General features: G+C 44.5%; 1 protein-coding gene across 10 annotated transcripts in view; it reads right to left on the bottom strand.

The window, feature by feature from the left end:
• Positions 1–15,368, bottom strand: part of METTL21A (methyltransferase 21A, HSPA lysine) — a 59,469-nt gene that overhangs the window by 27,007 nt on the left and 17,094 nt on the right. For all 10 annotated transcript variants that reach the window (XM_089671216.1, XM_089671232.1, XM_089671257.1 and 7 more), the window contains one exon: positions 9,714–9,884. In XM_089671216.1, coding sequence (XP_089527342.1) covers positions 9,714–9,860 — 147 coding nt within the window. In that variant the 5' untranslated portion in view covers positions 9,861–9,884. The remainder of the gene's footprint in view (positions 1–9,713; positions 9,885–15,368) is intronic.

Genomic DNA, 15,368 nt, shown 5'->3' on the forward strand with positions numbered 1-15,368 from the left:
AATGTAATTCCATGCCAGGCACTCCAGGAAGAGGAAAATATCTCTTTACAGGAAGCAATTGCTAACCTACATGTCATACTAGAAGATATAAAACAGAAGAAGTATTCATAAATTAAACTATTATTTCTGGGGATTGTAAGAAATAAGAAGTCCTAATATTTTGAAAATGAGGCAATATTCAGTTCACTTTGTACAGTGGATCATTTCAACTTTTGTAATCATAACCAATTGGCGATTACAATTTCTGAAGCATTATTTAAAGCAACCCTTATCTTTGCCCATGCAGAGCAAAAAACAGGTTCACTTTAATGCAAGCTGAAGATGCTTATACTTGCCTACCCTCAAATCCTTTCCGTCTCTATTTACAGGGAAGCAAAGTGACCTAGCCAGTACTTTCAGATGGGATTCTCTTGTTGGTGCTTGGGGAATAGCTGCTTAAGCATTCTTTTACTGTCACATGGGGGTGATGGAGTGTCTTCAACCCTAAAACTTGGCGATTTCCTCTCCTAAATCCCACAGAAAAATGGAGCTCCATGAAGGAAATTACAAGCTTCTGTTGGGGCTAGCCTTGAAATAGATCCATTGCATTACATTATATGGGCAAAGCCAATATTCAACATATTATCACTGTCATAAAACTTGTTTATAGAATAGAAAAATCTTGATATATTGGGGTGTGAATTAAGACTGGCTTTCACAGGGTAGAGTGATTAAAGTTTAGTATTTGGAACTGTTCATAATTCCATCTACCTTGACTAAGGCCCCAATTCCAGCTGAAGAAAAACAGTCCCAAAGCATGATGTTGCCACCACCATGATTCACTGTAGCTATGGTGTTCTTTTGGTGATGTGGTGTTTTTGCAGCAAACATATCTTTTGGAATTATGGCGAAAAAGTTCAACCTTGGTTTCATCAGAACATAACACATTTTCCCACATGCTTTTGGAAGACTTCAGATGTGTTTTTTCAAAATGTAGCCGGGCTTGAATGTTTTTCTTCATAAGAAAAGGCTTCCATCTTGCCACTCTACCCCATAGCCCAGACATATTAAGAATATGGGAGATTGTTGTCACATGTACCACACAGCCAGTAATTGCCAGATATTCCTGCAGCTCCTTTAATGTTGCTATAGACCTCTTGGCACCCACCCAGATCAGTTTTCTTCTCGTCTTTTCATCAATTTTGGAGGGATGTCCTATTCTTGGTAATGTCACTGTTGCGCCATATTTTCTCCATTTGATGATGACTGTCTTCACTGTGTTCCATGGTATATCTAATGCCTTGGAAATTCTTTTGTACCCTTCTCTTGACTGATATCTTTTAACACTGAAATCCCCTTGATGCTTTGGAAGCTCTCTGAGGACCATGGCTTTCGCTGTAGGATGCGACTAAGAAAATGTCAGGAAAGACCTACTAGAACAGCTGAACTTTATTTGGGGTTAATCAGAGGCACTTTAAATGATGGCAGGTGTGTACTGACTATTTAACATGATTTTGAATGTGATTGCTTAATTCTGAACACAGCTACATCCCCAGTTATAAAAGGGTGTGCACACTTACGCAACTACATTATTTTAGTTTTTTAGCTTTATTCCCCCCCAAAAAAAGAATGCAGTTTGTTTTTCAATGGAGTTGTACAATTTAAAAGTCACATTAAACTGTGGAAACATTTCTGAAAATTATTTATCTTTGTCTCATTTTTTTACATCACAGAAACCTGACATTTTAATAGGGCGTGTAGACTTTTTACATCCACTGTACACTAAAACACAGCTCCATAGTGGTATATTGGGATGTGCATTGGGGTGGCTTTCAAAATGAACATCATTGCAAAACACACTATGGTTTACACATTTTATCGTGTTTCTGCAACACTCACACACATGTAAATCTGAAGTAGCTTTCCTGCAGGGCTGTTTCTTTAGCCTGATGTGACTTATAAAATGTGCTACTTTATTATTGAAATCATTCTATGATGTGTATTTTTCACTAGTCTTGGAGTATGTTCAGATTGGCACTGGATGCAGAAACACCTATAGCAACAAAGTTAACTAGGACTATTCCATCAGATTTTTTGCACGCTAGCATATTTGTTATTCCCAAACCGGGTAAGGATCCACTTCTATGTGGTTGCTACAGATCTATCTCACTTCTGAATTGTGATGTGAAGTTCTTCACCAAAATTATCACTATGCGATTGTCCCCTTTGTTGCCCTGTATTATTTCGTTGGATCAGGTAGGCAATGTCCCAACACAGGAGGCCCGAGAACACCATAAGAACTCTCAATATTATTGCCAAGGTGAGAAAATCACATACCACGCTTTTAATCCTGTTCACTGATGCAGAAAAAGCATTTGAAAGATTAAGTTAGAGTTTCCTTGAGGAAACTTTACGACAGATAAGATTACTGACGCAGATGCAGTCTTGGGTTTCCGCATTATACGCTAGCCCGTCCGCTAATGTCTGCTAAATTAGTTTTAGTTCAGACCCATTTACAATATCCAACGAAATTAGACAGGGCTGCCCATTGTTGCCCCTACTGTTCACCCTTACTTTGGAGCCGTTTCTTCAGCACATCAGACACAATAGTTCCGTCCAGGGTGTGCTTACGAAAGATTACCACCATAAGGTAGCGGCTTATGCTGACGATTTGCTTTTTTTATGTCACCAGCCCCTTACTTCCCTACCCTCCCTCCTGTTGGAATTGGAAAAATATGGTACATTTTCCAATTTTAAAGTTAAACTTCAAAAGTCTGAAGCTTAAAATGTGTCCCTCCCCGCCTTAACGATTGCTAGACTTCGCCCTTATTTTCCATTTAAATGGGCTATGCAATTTATACAATACTTGGGAACCAAAATCCTGGCGCACTTGAACGCAATCTACCCTCTTAACTTCAAACCTCTCCTGACAGTTATATCTGCTGACCTACAAAAATGGAATTCCCTTGCCTTGTCGTGATTTGGTCGGTGTAATGTGCTGAAGATTAATGTTATGCCACGCTTATTTTACCTTTTACAGACCCTACTGGTTAAATTGCCACAAGCGTTCTTCGACTCTGTGCACTCTGCCTTCTCTCTTTTTGTTTGGCATGGTAAACATCCACGCTTAAGTAGAAATTTATTGCGAAGACCCAAGCCGAGAGGTGGCATGGGTTTTCCGGACCCAGCGCTATACTATACTGCTGTCCAAATAACCAGAGTAGTAGACAGGTGTAGACACCAGCAGCTCAAATTATGGGTCGCATTGGAGCAGGAAATGGTGGGGGCCCCACTTGCAGGACTTTCATGGGCAGGAAGGCAACAAGTATCCCATCTGACTATTCACCCACTGATAGGTCCTGTGTTGGCCGAACTGAACAGATTTTTCACATTAGCGTCTTTGGAGAGCTTTCCCTCACCCAAGACACCAATCATAGGCCACCCAGGCTTTCTACCCGGACTTAATGATTCTAGTTTACGATCCCTGATTTTCCAGGGTCTACTCCGTGAATCTCACTTTCTGTGTCCCACTGGATGGGTCTCCCTGGATACCTTGTTGCCCAGCCCATCTACCTTGATCATGGATTGTTGGAAGACCCTCCAGTTATCTCACTTCCTGTACTCTCTACCTAAACATTCACTTTTCCCTAGAAAAGTGACACGCTGTGCCTGGGAGAAGGCCCGGTCCAAAGCTCTCTTTCTACCTCTTACAAATACCTCCTAGAACTCAATGCTCAGTCTGACCCCCTTTCTTGGCTAAATGGGAACTAGACTTAAAGGTCACTTTCTCAGACTCCCAGAAGGAACAAATACTTTTCATTGCACATAAATTGTCCCTCTGTAACACGTTGGTACAGGACTCCGTCGGTCCTTGCGAAACTGTTCCCTCAACAAAGTGATTGCTGTTGGAGATGTGGTTCAGCTGTAGGTACGCTCTTACATATCTTTTGCGAATGTCCCAAACTTCAAACTTTCTGGCAACCTGTGCTCCTCCTTATTCAAAAATGTACGGACATCTCACTGCAAGATAATCCTGCGGTGATTTTGCTCAATCTAACTCCCCTGTCGCAGAAGCAGTATCATAAATCTTTACTGAAACACCTGCTGAATGCAGCACGGGTCTGCAACTCTAGCTTATGGAAGCAACAATCATCTAAATAAAGAATTTAAAAAAAAAAAGGAAGAACAAGTAAATCCCAAATCATGTACTTCTCAAATCTGCCTCGATGTCGGCAGTTTTCAGGCTTGTCACCAACCAGTGGCTGTTGAATGCTTTATTGTGCTAGTCAGCATCTCCTTTTGGCAGTGAACTGTTGTGGACCTGCTTGCTTCAGAAAGATCTGCTGGGCTTAAAAGGGTTTGGGGAGATCAAAGTAACTCCACAGATGGCTAAAAGCATGAACACAAAAACCTGTCTTGTTGCCATTGTCATGCCTATCCAGCTCTGTTCCAGTGCCATAAGCCACCACAAGAAAGCCTATCTGCGAGGTCTTGCTCTTTTGCAATAGCCACTCCTGTAAACTGTACAATTCCTTTTTGAAAAGTATGTCTATGGGTAAAATTCAAAATCATATTAATTTCCACATTTAATTTCAATTATTTATAGCCTTATATTAATCTGAATGATCTTGCAGTTTGTAAACTTATTTTGTGAAGAATGCAGTAAGGTATAAAAAAAAGTGAAATAAGATGATCATTCCTATTTAGACTGCTTTATTGAATAGAACTGAATAGACTAGAATAAAACAAAATAGAATAGAAAAAATAGACTAGAATATAATAAAACAGAACACAAAAATATAGAATGGAAAATAAAAGAAGTATAATAGAATAGAAGGGAATGAATAGAACAAAAACACAATTGAAAAGAATAGAATAAAACAAAATAGAATGGAGAATAAAGGAACAGAATAAAAAGAATAGAAAAAAATAGAAGAGATTAGGATAAAATAGAAAAAAAAAATAGCCTTCTTCCAAAATTCGAATTTTGAATAGAATAAAATAGAAAGAATATAGCAGTTTTCTAAAATTCAAATTTCAAATAGAATAAAACAAAGAATATAATCATCTTCCAAAATGGGAAGTTCGAATAGAATAAAAGAGAATATAGCCAACTGCCAATATTAGAATTGAGTAAAATAGAGAAGAATGAAAGAGAATATATCCTAAATTTATAACTAACTTTGAGTTTACTATATATTTTTTATAGCCGAAAGTAAAAAAAAAATATTGTTTTTCTTCACAATTTTCAGTCTTTTTTTGTTTATAGCACAAAAAATAAAAAGCGCACGGGTAATCAAATATCACCGAAAGAAAGCTCTATTTGTGTGAAAAAAAGCACGTAAATTTTGTTTGGGTACAACATTGCATGACCGCGCAATTATCAGTTGAATTAGTGCAGCACCAAGCAGCAAAAAGAGGCCTGGTCATTAAGGGGGGTAAATCTCCTGGAGGGCAAGTGGTTAATTTAATGAACGAATCTGAAACATAACAAATCTTTACATTGGGCACATCTCTACTTCTGAACTACGGAGATGCTGACTAGGAGGAGTTTCAGTAGTCAGTAAAGGAATCCCTGCTTGCAGGCACTAAGTACCATGAGATATGTAGTCCTTAGACATTGAAAGTAAACCAAAAGGAAGAGCAGAAAAGTCACAAAGCATACCTGGAATTTAAGAAGTTGTTGAAGGAGATGGCTAGCAGACAGACAGCAATCACAAGATAAAAAGTTATTTTTCAAGTAAGCTTATATTGGATTAAAAAAAAAAAAACAATTATAGTTTGTACTGGTATCACTATGCTAGTGTTTTAAAAGTATTGTGTATGCTCGAACTTCAGATCTCCTTAAGTTTATATAGGGTTTTATCTAAGTTTCACCTTTTCACGCTCATGAACAGTTTCTATCTGAGCAAAGAGACCAATTTCTACATCTGCTCCCACCAATGCCAGCTGATCCAAGTTCAGATCTTTATCTATCTGTATCAAATGATAAAGTCTCAGCCCTACTGCCTCCAGTGCTAGCTGATCCAGCTCTAGAGCTTTAGACCAACTACTGCATCTACTGAATTGGCTTCGGGTCCATTCCTACCCATGTCAGTTGATTCAGTTCAACACCTGCCTCAACCAGCAAAAAGCTGATCCATGTTGAAGTGTAAGTCCATTCAAATATTAACTATATTTAAACCTGCCCCTGCCCCATTCTAACTACCCTGTAAAGGAAAGAGGTCTATGCTCATTTATTCTGAGGGCACTCTGGTCCAGTCACATGGGGGTTTATTTACTAAAGCTGGAGAGTCCAAAATCAGACTCCCTTCTGCAAAGAAACCAATCAGTTTCTAACCTCAGCTTGTTCAATGAAGCTTTGGCAATGAAACCTGGAAGCTGATTGGTTTCTATGCAGAAGGGAGTCTGATTTTGGACTCTCCAGCTTTAGTAAATAAACCCCATGATGTCTACAGCAGTTGGCTTCAGTGAAGGGGAGAGAGTTCGAAGACAACAGTTGCAGTGCCCGGGCGGTGAGGTCACCTCCAGGCTTACTATGGGGCATCCGTGGTCAGCTATCCCTCCTCTACACTAAAGCTGGGAGCCAAATCACATGATCTGACTGAAGCAGTTCCTTTACAGGGTAGTTCGGATAGGGTTAGAAGACCTACTGCCTCTTGTGCTTGCTGTTTCAGCTCTAATGAAGAAGGGACCCCCTTCAAAAAGTGTCAGAATACTTTGAGAGTCTGCCCCCGTGATGGGACTCGCACTGGTTTTGCACTTCTAATGTTCCTTTGAGGATCCTATACGCTTGTTTTACTTCTTTGCTTGTGAGTATATATCTTTATTTAATAAAATCACATTCTATTGAAGTAATGTGTAAGGTTGGTGTGCTTTCTTTTTGTTTCACTTTGCAGTGCTTGCTGTTTCAGTTCCAGACCTTTCACTACTTGTGCCTGGTGATCCAGCTTCAGACCTTCTACTTATGTTATGGATTGTACTACTACAACATAGGGAAAATAAAAGTATTTGGAAGCCACTTCAGAAAAGGATGTGTACTGCAGTGTTGCACTGACATGGAAAATGAAAACAGTCCTTCCCGATTCCAGAAAGAAATCAGATACTCCTTTGATAAACAATCTGCTTTTGTATTCCTTAGACTGCTTTCACACTGATCTGTTTTTCTTCCGGTTTTGTGTTAAAAAAAAGAAAAAAAAGCATGTGACCATGTATTCCTATGGAACTCTTCACACTGATCCATTGCAGGTACGGTGAAAAAAAAAATATAATAATAATATATATGAAATCAATGGAAAAGATGGCAAAAACGATGAAAAACTCACCCGCTTTGCGTTTTTTAAGTCACATATCCTGTAAAAAGTGCGTGTAAAACATACGTGTTTTTTCTGTGGATCAGTGTGAAAGTAGCCTTATGAATATTAATAGCCCGGTAATATTTTGAGTATATAAAAACACATTCAGCTATTTTTAAACACCTCAGGGATGTCACAAAATTTTCCTTTTTTAAATCATTTATATTGTCTCATTATATCACACATGCAGGTCATCACATCTCAGTAGATATGGAGAAAAAAAAAATTAAGACAAAAAGCACAGGATTGTGGGAAATGGGTTACCAGCAATAATTTTAATTATCTGCTTTATATTTTTTTTTTTAGTTTCTTATGCACAGTTAGGTACACTTCCTGTTGCTAGTCCAATTAGACCTGCTGGCACTCCAGAGACTGTTGAAAGCAAATCATTTGATTTACTGAATAAGCTTCATGTTATACACTGCCAATTAACAGTTATTGTAGGTTCACCTTGAGAAATATTTCCTGTGGAGTACTGAAACAATAGTGGTATAGAAAATGAAGTTTACGCTTCAGTAAATCAGTCTTCTGGGTTTCATTACGTCTTTGGAGTGCTTGCAGTTTTTACTAGCAAGCTAAAATACAAATAATAAAATAAAATAGCACATACCGGTACAAATAATTTAAATAATTAAGTCTAAAATAAGTTAATCCAATTTTAATATATCTGAAAGTGTGTTACTAAAGAACCCCCGACCCCAGGTATACTCACAATATCAGCAATAAAGCGCTGCTTTTGCCTTCGCAGGCAACCCTAACATTTAATGTGTTGCATGTGTCAGAGACTAGGGGGAGTGGTGTCAGTAACCCTCATTCATGTGACAGTGCTTGAGCTTATCGACTGGCTTGTAGACTTGCACTGCCATTGGAAGGAGGTCATGTGCTCTTCCATGCCATGAAGCACTGGGTTTTCTGTACGGAGGTAGCAGAGGCAGGAGTGGTGCTAGATCACTGGTAATGGAGTATAACTGGGACATAGTAGGGAAGGGGGCAGTAGAAACACACTGTTACTTTGCCCTGAATGGGCAAAGTGATAAAGAGGGGAAGAGCTGTGCATAATAACAATCAGCTTCTGGATTTCATTTTCAAGCCTTTTTCCTTAAACTTGTGGGTAAAAAATAAAATAATAATAATATAGCACATACAACTGCAACATGTCATTTTAATTGGATGGTATTAAAAATTACCTTTTGTAAAATTCAATATGGCTACCTGGAGACGTTCTGTATGTCATTTCCTGCTTGTGTGATTGGCTCAGATTCCCATAAATCTACACTAAGATACAAGTCAGATTTTGAGCATTCCCTGAAACAAAAATGGCATTTTTGGTGAGATACTCCCAGGGGGGACATCCCTGGGGGAATGTAGCCTAAATGGTTGATTGGCAACCCATTTATTTACCCAGGCCTGTTTATAAATGGCTCTGGATAAATAGCTGTTGGGTATCTGGTAATCTCTCTGTACATGCCATTATTAGACAACTCGGTACACCGACGCTTGAGTCCATTTGAGGGTCTGGGCACCATGTGATTACTTTGACTGGTCATCACAGGTATCACATGCCATTGTTTACAGCGTTGATCCCTCCTCTTCCACTTAAAACAGAGGAAGGCAAGAGATTGTAGCACTTGTCAATGGGGAGAAAAAAAATTAGTGCATCAGCAGCTGCAAAATCAGTCATTATATTTTAGTGACACAGGGATTTTTTTTTTTTTTTTTTAATCTTCTCATGCCTCCTTTCCTATACATTACCTACATGCTTTCTCTATTAATCTGTATATTAACCCCGACCTGCCTTATCCTACACATCTGAAAAAATACTTAATCTCCATCCGGCCACTGTACATGAACCCCTTCACTTCCTCTTCCCTCTGTCTACGACTGCTTATTTCATGTATCTATTGTATTATTCTCAAGCTCTGTGTTTAACCACCTCAAGACAAGAATTTTTTATTTTTTTTTTATGAAAATTAATAAACAAAAATTAAAAAATTAGATCACCTTGGGGTGTATACTTTCCAAAATGGGATCATTTTGGGGGGTTTCACACTCTCCTGGCATTTTTGAAACGAAAACAATAGAAAACCTAGTGGTTATTCAAAACCACCAAAAGAGAGCTCAGTCTCTAAAAATGACATAACATTTAAATGATTAAGATTTCCTAGGCCTTTTCATATGTATTCTTCTCCACAAAATACTTGTGGAAATAAAATTTACATGGGTACAGTGTTGCATGACAGAGTAATTGACAGTAAAACTATCACAGCATTGAAAAGCGGTTTTACAGGCTGCTCTCAAATGGTTAAAAAAAACTGAGAATTACCATTTTTGTATTTTCAAAAATAAAACGAACATTATACAACATAATGTAATACATACAGCATCCCAGACAACAGCTGCTACCCCCAGATCTTTCCAGTTTTGTTTGATTCGTATTGTGTGGTTGGCAAACGTGTAGGCCGCACTGGGATTATGAAACCTCTTCAAGCCACTGAGTACAGTATCATCATACAACATCAATGCCATGTCATCAGATTAAGACTGTTCAACCTAAAATAAGAACAGAACAGAACATATATTAAATAAAAAGGAGATTTTTTTGAACATATGTTACAGTGCCTTGAAAAAGTATTCATACCCCCTTGAAATGTTCCACATTTTGTCATGTTACAACCAAAAACGTAAATGTATTTTATTGGGATTTTATGTGAAAGACCAACACAAAGTGGCACATAATTAGGAAGTGGAAGGAAAATGATAAATGGTTGTCAACATTTTCTACAAATAAATATCTGAAAAATGTGGCGTGCATTTGTATTCCCTTTACTCCGATACTCCTAACTAAAATCTATTGGAACCATTTGCCTTCAGAAGTCACATAATCAGTAAATAGGCTCCACCTGAGTGTAATTTAATCTCAGTATAAATACAGGTGTTCTGTGAAGCCCTCATAGGTTTGTTAGAGAACATTAGTGAACAAACAGCATCATGAAGGACAAGGAACATACCAGACAGGTCAATGATAAAGTTGTGGAGATGTTTAAAGCAGGGTTAGGTAATAGAAAAAAAAAATCAAAAAAAAAAAAAATCACAAGCTTTGAACAGTATGGCACAACTGCAAACCTACCAAGACATGGCCATCCACCTAAACTGACAGGCCGGGCAAGGAGAGCATGAACCACTTCCCATCCGGCCCATGTATATTAACGGCCGGAGGGTGGCAGTGCAGGTGTGGATTGCCGTTTAAAACAGAGCCTGCCTTTTTGGACTGTGCGTGCTCCCTGGGAGCAAGCAGCACCGCAATCTTTATAATTATAATTTTTGGCTATAAATTAATTTGGGTTTTTTTTTTTTTTTACTAAAAAGATAACTGAATAGATTTTGGCCAAGATTTATGAAGAAAGATTATTTACTTGCAAAATTTTATAATAAAAACACTTTTTTTCAAAATCTTTGGACTTTTTAATTTATATAGCAAAAAAAAATTTAAATCCCAGTGGTGAATAAATACCACCAAAATAAAGTTTTATCTGTCTCAAAAAAATGATAAAAAATTCATATGGGTACAGTTTTGCATGACCACGCAATTGTCATTCAAAGTGTGTCAGCGCTGAAAGCTGAAAATTGGCCTGGACAGGAAGAGGGTAAAAGTGTCTGGATATGAAGTGGTTAATCAGAGAAGCAGCCAAGAGGCCCATGGTAACTCTGGAAGAACTGCAGAGATCCACAGCTCAGGTGGGAGAATCTGTCCACAGGACAACTATTAGTCGTACACTCCACAAATTTGGCCTTTATGGAAGAGTGGCAAGAAGAAAGCCATTGTTAAAAGAAATCCATAAGAAGCCCTGTTTGCCGTTTGTGAGAAGCCATGTGGGGGACACAGCAAACGTGGAAAAAGGTGCTCTGGTCAGATGAGACCAAAACTGAATATTTTGGCCTAGAAGCAAGACGCTATGTGTGGTGGAAAACTAACACTGCTCATCACCCTGAACACACCATCCCCACCATGAAACATGGTGGTGGCAGCATCATGTTGTGGGGATGCTTTTCTTCAGCAGGGACAGGGAAGCTGGTCAGAGTTGATGGGACAAGGGATGCAGCCAAATACAGGGCAATCTTAGAAGAAAACCTGTTAGAGTCTGCAAAAGACTTGAGACTGGGGCAGAGGTTCACCTTCAAGCAAGACAACTACCATAAACATACAGCCAGAGCTACAATGGAATGGTTTAGATCAGTGGTTCTCAACCTTTCTAGCGCCACGACCCCTTAATACAGTTCCTCATGTTGTGGTGACCCCCAACCATAAAATTATTTTCGTTGCTACTTCATAACTGTAATTTTGCAGTAGGAGGAATAGTGCCACGTCATTGGTGTCATTGGGAGGAATAGTGCCCCGTCATTGGTGTCAGTGGGAGGAATAGTGCCCCGTCATTGGTGTCAGTGGGAGGAATAGTGCCCCCTTCATTGGTGTCAGTGGGAGGAGGAATAGTGCCCCCGTCATTGGTATCAGTGGGAGGAGGAATAGTGCCCCGTCATTGGTATCAGTGGGAGGAGGAATAGTGCCTCGTCATCGGTATCAGTGGGAGGAATAGTGCCCCATCATCGGTATCAGTGGGAGGAATAGTGCCCCATCATCGGTATCAGTGGGAGGAATAGTGCCCCATCATCGCTGTCAGTGGGGGGAGGAATAGTGCCCCATCCTCGGTGTCAGTGGGGGGAGGAATAGTGCCCCATCCTCGGTGTCAGTGGGGGGAGGAATCGTGCCCCATCCTCGGTGTCAGTGGGGGGAGGAATCGTGCCCCATCCTCGGTGTCAGTGGGGGGAGGAATCGTGCCCCATCCTCGGTGTCAGTGGGGGGAGGAATCGTGCCCCATCCTCGGTGTCAGTGGGGGGAGGAATCGTGCCCCATCCTCGGTGTCAGTGGGGGGAGGAATCGTGCCCCATCCTCGGTGTCAGTGGGGGGAGGAATCGTGCCCCATCCTCGGTGTCAGTGGGGGGAGGAATCGTGCCCCATCCTCGGTGTCAGTGGGGGGAGGAATCGTGCCCCATCCTCGGTGTCAGTGGGGGGAGGAATCGTGCCCCATCCTCGGTGTCAGTGGGGGGAGGAATCGTGCCCCATCCTCGGTGTCAGTGGGGGGAGGAATCGTGCCCCATCCTCGGTGTCAGTGGGGGGAGGAATCGTGCCCCATCCTCGGTGTCAGTGGGGGGAGGAATCGTGCCCCATCCTCGGTGTCAGTGGGGGGAGGAATCGTGCCCCATCCTCGGTGTCAGTGGGGGGAGGAATCGTGCCCCATCCTCGGTGTCAGTGGGGGGAGGAATCGTGCCCCATCCTCGGTGTCAGTGGGGGGAGGAATCGTGCCCCATCCTCGGTGTCAGTGGGGGGAGGAATCGTGCCCCATCCTCGGTGTCAGTGGGGGGAGGAATCGTGCCCCATCCTCGGTGTCAGTGGGGGGAGGAATCGTGCCCCATCCTCGGTGTCAGTGGGGGGAGGAATCGTGCCCCATCCTCGGTGTCAGTGGGGGGAGGAATCGTGCCCCATCCTCGGTGTCAGTGGGGGGAGGAATCGTGCCCCATCCTCGGTGTCAGTGGGGGGAGGAATCGTGCCCCATCCTCGGTGTCAGTGGGGGGAGGAATCGTGCCCCATCCTCGGTGTCAGTGGGGGGAGGAATCGTGCCCCATCCTCGGTGTCAGTGGGGGGAGGAATCGTGCCCCATCCTCGGTGTCAGTGGGGGGAGGAATCGTGCCCCATCCTCGGTGTCAGTGGGGGGAGGAATCGTGCCCCATCCTCGGTGTCAGTGGGGGGAGGAATCGTGCCCCATCCTCGGTGTCAGTGGGGGGAGGAATCGTGCCCCATCCTCGGTGTCAGTGGGGGGAGGAATCGTGCCCCATCCTCGGTGTCAGTGGGGGGAGGAATCGTGCCCCATCCTCGGTGTCAGTGGGGGGAGGAATCGTGCCCCATCCTCGGTGTCAGTGGGGGGAGGAATCGTGCCCCATCCTCGGTGTCAGTGGGGGGAGGAATCGTGCCCCATCCTCGGTGTCAGTGGGGGGAGGAATCGTGCCCCATCCTCGGTGTCAGTGGGGGGAGGAATCGTGCCCCATCCTCGGTGTCAGTGGGGGGAGGAATCGTGCCCCATCCTCGGTGTCAGTGGGGGGAGGAATCGTGCCCCATCCTCGGTGTCAGTGGGGGGAGGAATCGTGCCCCATCCTCGGTGTCAGTGGGGGGAGGAATCGTGCCCCATCCTCGGTGTCAGTGGGGGGAGGAATCGTGCCCCATCCTCGGTGTCAGTGGGGGGAGGAATCGTGCCCCATCCTCGGTGTCAGTGGGGGGAGGAATCGTGCCCCATCCTCGGTGTCAGTGGGGGGAGGAATCGTGCCCCATCCTCGGTGTCAGTGGGGGGAGGAATCGTGCCCCATCCTCGGTGTCAGTGGGGGGAGGAATCGTGCCCCATCCTCGGTGTCAGTGGGGGGAGGAATCGTGCCCCATCCTCGGTGTCAGTGGGGGGAGGAATCGTGCCCCATCCTCGGTGTCAGTGGGGGGAGGAATCGTGCCCCATCCTCGGTGTCAGTGGGGGGAGGAATCGTGCCCCATCCTCGGTGTCAGTGGGGGGAGGAATCGTGCCCCATCCTCGGTGTCAGTGGGGGGAGGAATCGTGCCCCATCCTCGGTGTCAGTGGGGGGAGGAATCGTGCCCCATCCTCGGTGTCAGTGGGGGGAGGAATCGTGCCCCATCCTCGGTGTCAGTGGGGGGAGGAATCGTGCCCCATCCTCGGTGTCAGTGGGGGGAGGAATCGTGCCCCATCCTCGGTGTCAGTGGGGGGAGGAATCGTGCCCCATCCTCGGTGTCAGTGGGGGGAGGAATCGTGCCCCATCCTCGGTGTCAGTGGGGGGAGGAATCGTGCCCCATCCTCGGTGTCAGTGGGGGGAGGAATCGTGCCCCATCCTCGGTGTCAGTGGGGGGAGGAATCGTGCCCCATCCTCGGTGTCAGTGGGGGGAGGAATCGTGCCCCATCCTCGGTGTCAGTGGGGGGAGGAATCGTGCCCCATCCTCGGTGTCAGTGGGGGGAGGAATCGTGCCCCATCCTCGGTGTCAGTGGGGGGAGGAATCGTGCCCCATCCTCGGTGTCAGTGGGGGGAGGAATCGTGCCCCATCCTCGGTGTCAGTGGGGGGAGGAATCGTGCCCCATCCTCGGTGTCAGTGGGGGGAGGAATCGTGCCCCATCCTCGGTGTCAGTGGGGGGAGGAATCGTGCCCCATCCTCGGTGTCAGTGGGGGGAGGAATCGTGCCCCATCCTCGGTGTCAGTGGGGGGAGGAATCGTGCCCCATCCTCGGTGTCAGTGGGGGGAGGAATCGTGCCCCATCCTCGGTGTCAGTGGGGGGAGGAATCGTGCCCCATCCTTGGTGTCAGTGGGGGGAGGAATCGTGCCCCATCCTTGGTGTCAGTGGGGGGAGGAATCGTGCCCCATCCTTGGTGTCAGTGGGGGGAGGAATCGTGCCCCATCCTTGGTGTCAGTGGGGGGAGGAATCGTGCCCCATCCTTGGTGTCAGTGGGGGGAGGAATCGTGCCCCATCCTTGGTGTCAGTGGGGGGAGGAATCGTGCCCCATCCTTGGTGTCAGTGGGGGGAGGAATCGTGCCCCATCCTTGGTGTCAGTGGGGGGAGGAATCGTGCCCCATCCTTGGTGTCAGTGGGGGGAGGAATCGTGCCCCATCCTTGGTGTCAGTGGGGGGAGGAATCGTGCCCCATCCTTGGTGTCATTTGGGGGAGGAATCGTGCCCCATCGTTGGTGTCATTTGGGGGAGGAATCGTGCCCCATCGTTGGTGTCATTTGGGGGAGGAATAGTGCCCCATCGTTGGTGTCATTTGGGGGAGGAATAGTGCCCCATCGTTGGTGTCAGTGGGAGGAATAGTGCCCCATCATTGGTGTCAGTGGGATGAATAGTGCCCCATCATTGGTATTAGTGACACCAATGATGGGGCACTATTCCCACTGACACCAATGATACTTACCTTGCAGACCCCTGCTCCAGCCTGGG

The sequence above is a fragment of the Staurois parvus genome, unplaced genomic scaffold, assembly GCF_062004578.1.
Source record: "Staurois parvus isolate SC_StPar_1 unplaced genomic scaffold, SC_StPar_1.0 ptg000011l, whole genome shotgun sequence".
NCBI lineage: Eukaryota > Metazoa > Chordata > Amphibia > Anura > Ranidae > Staurois > Staurois parvus.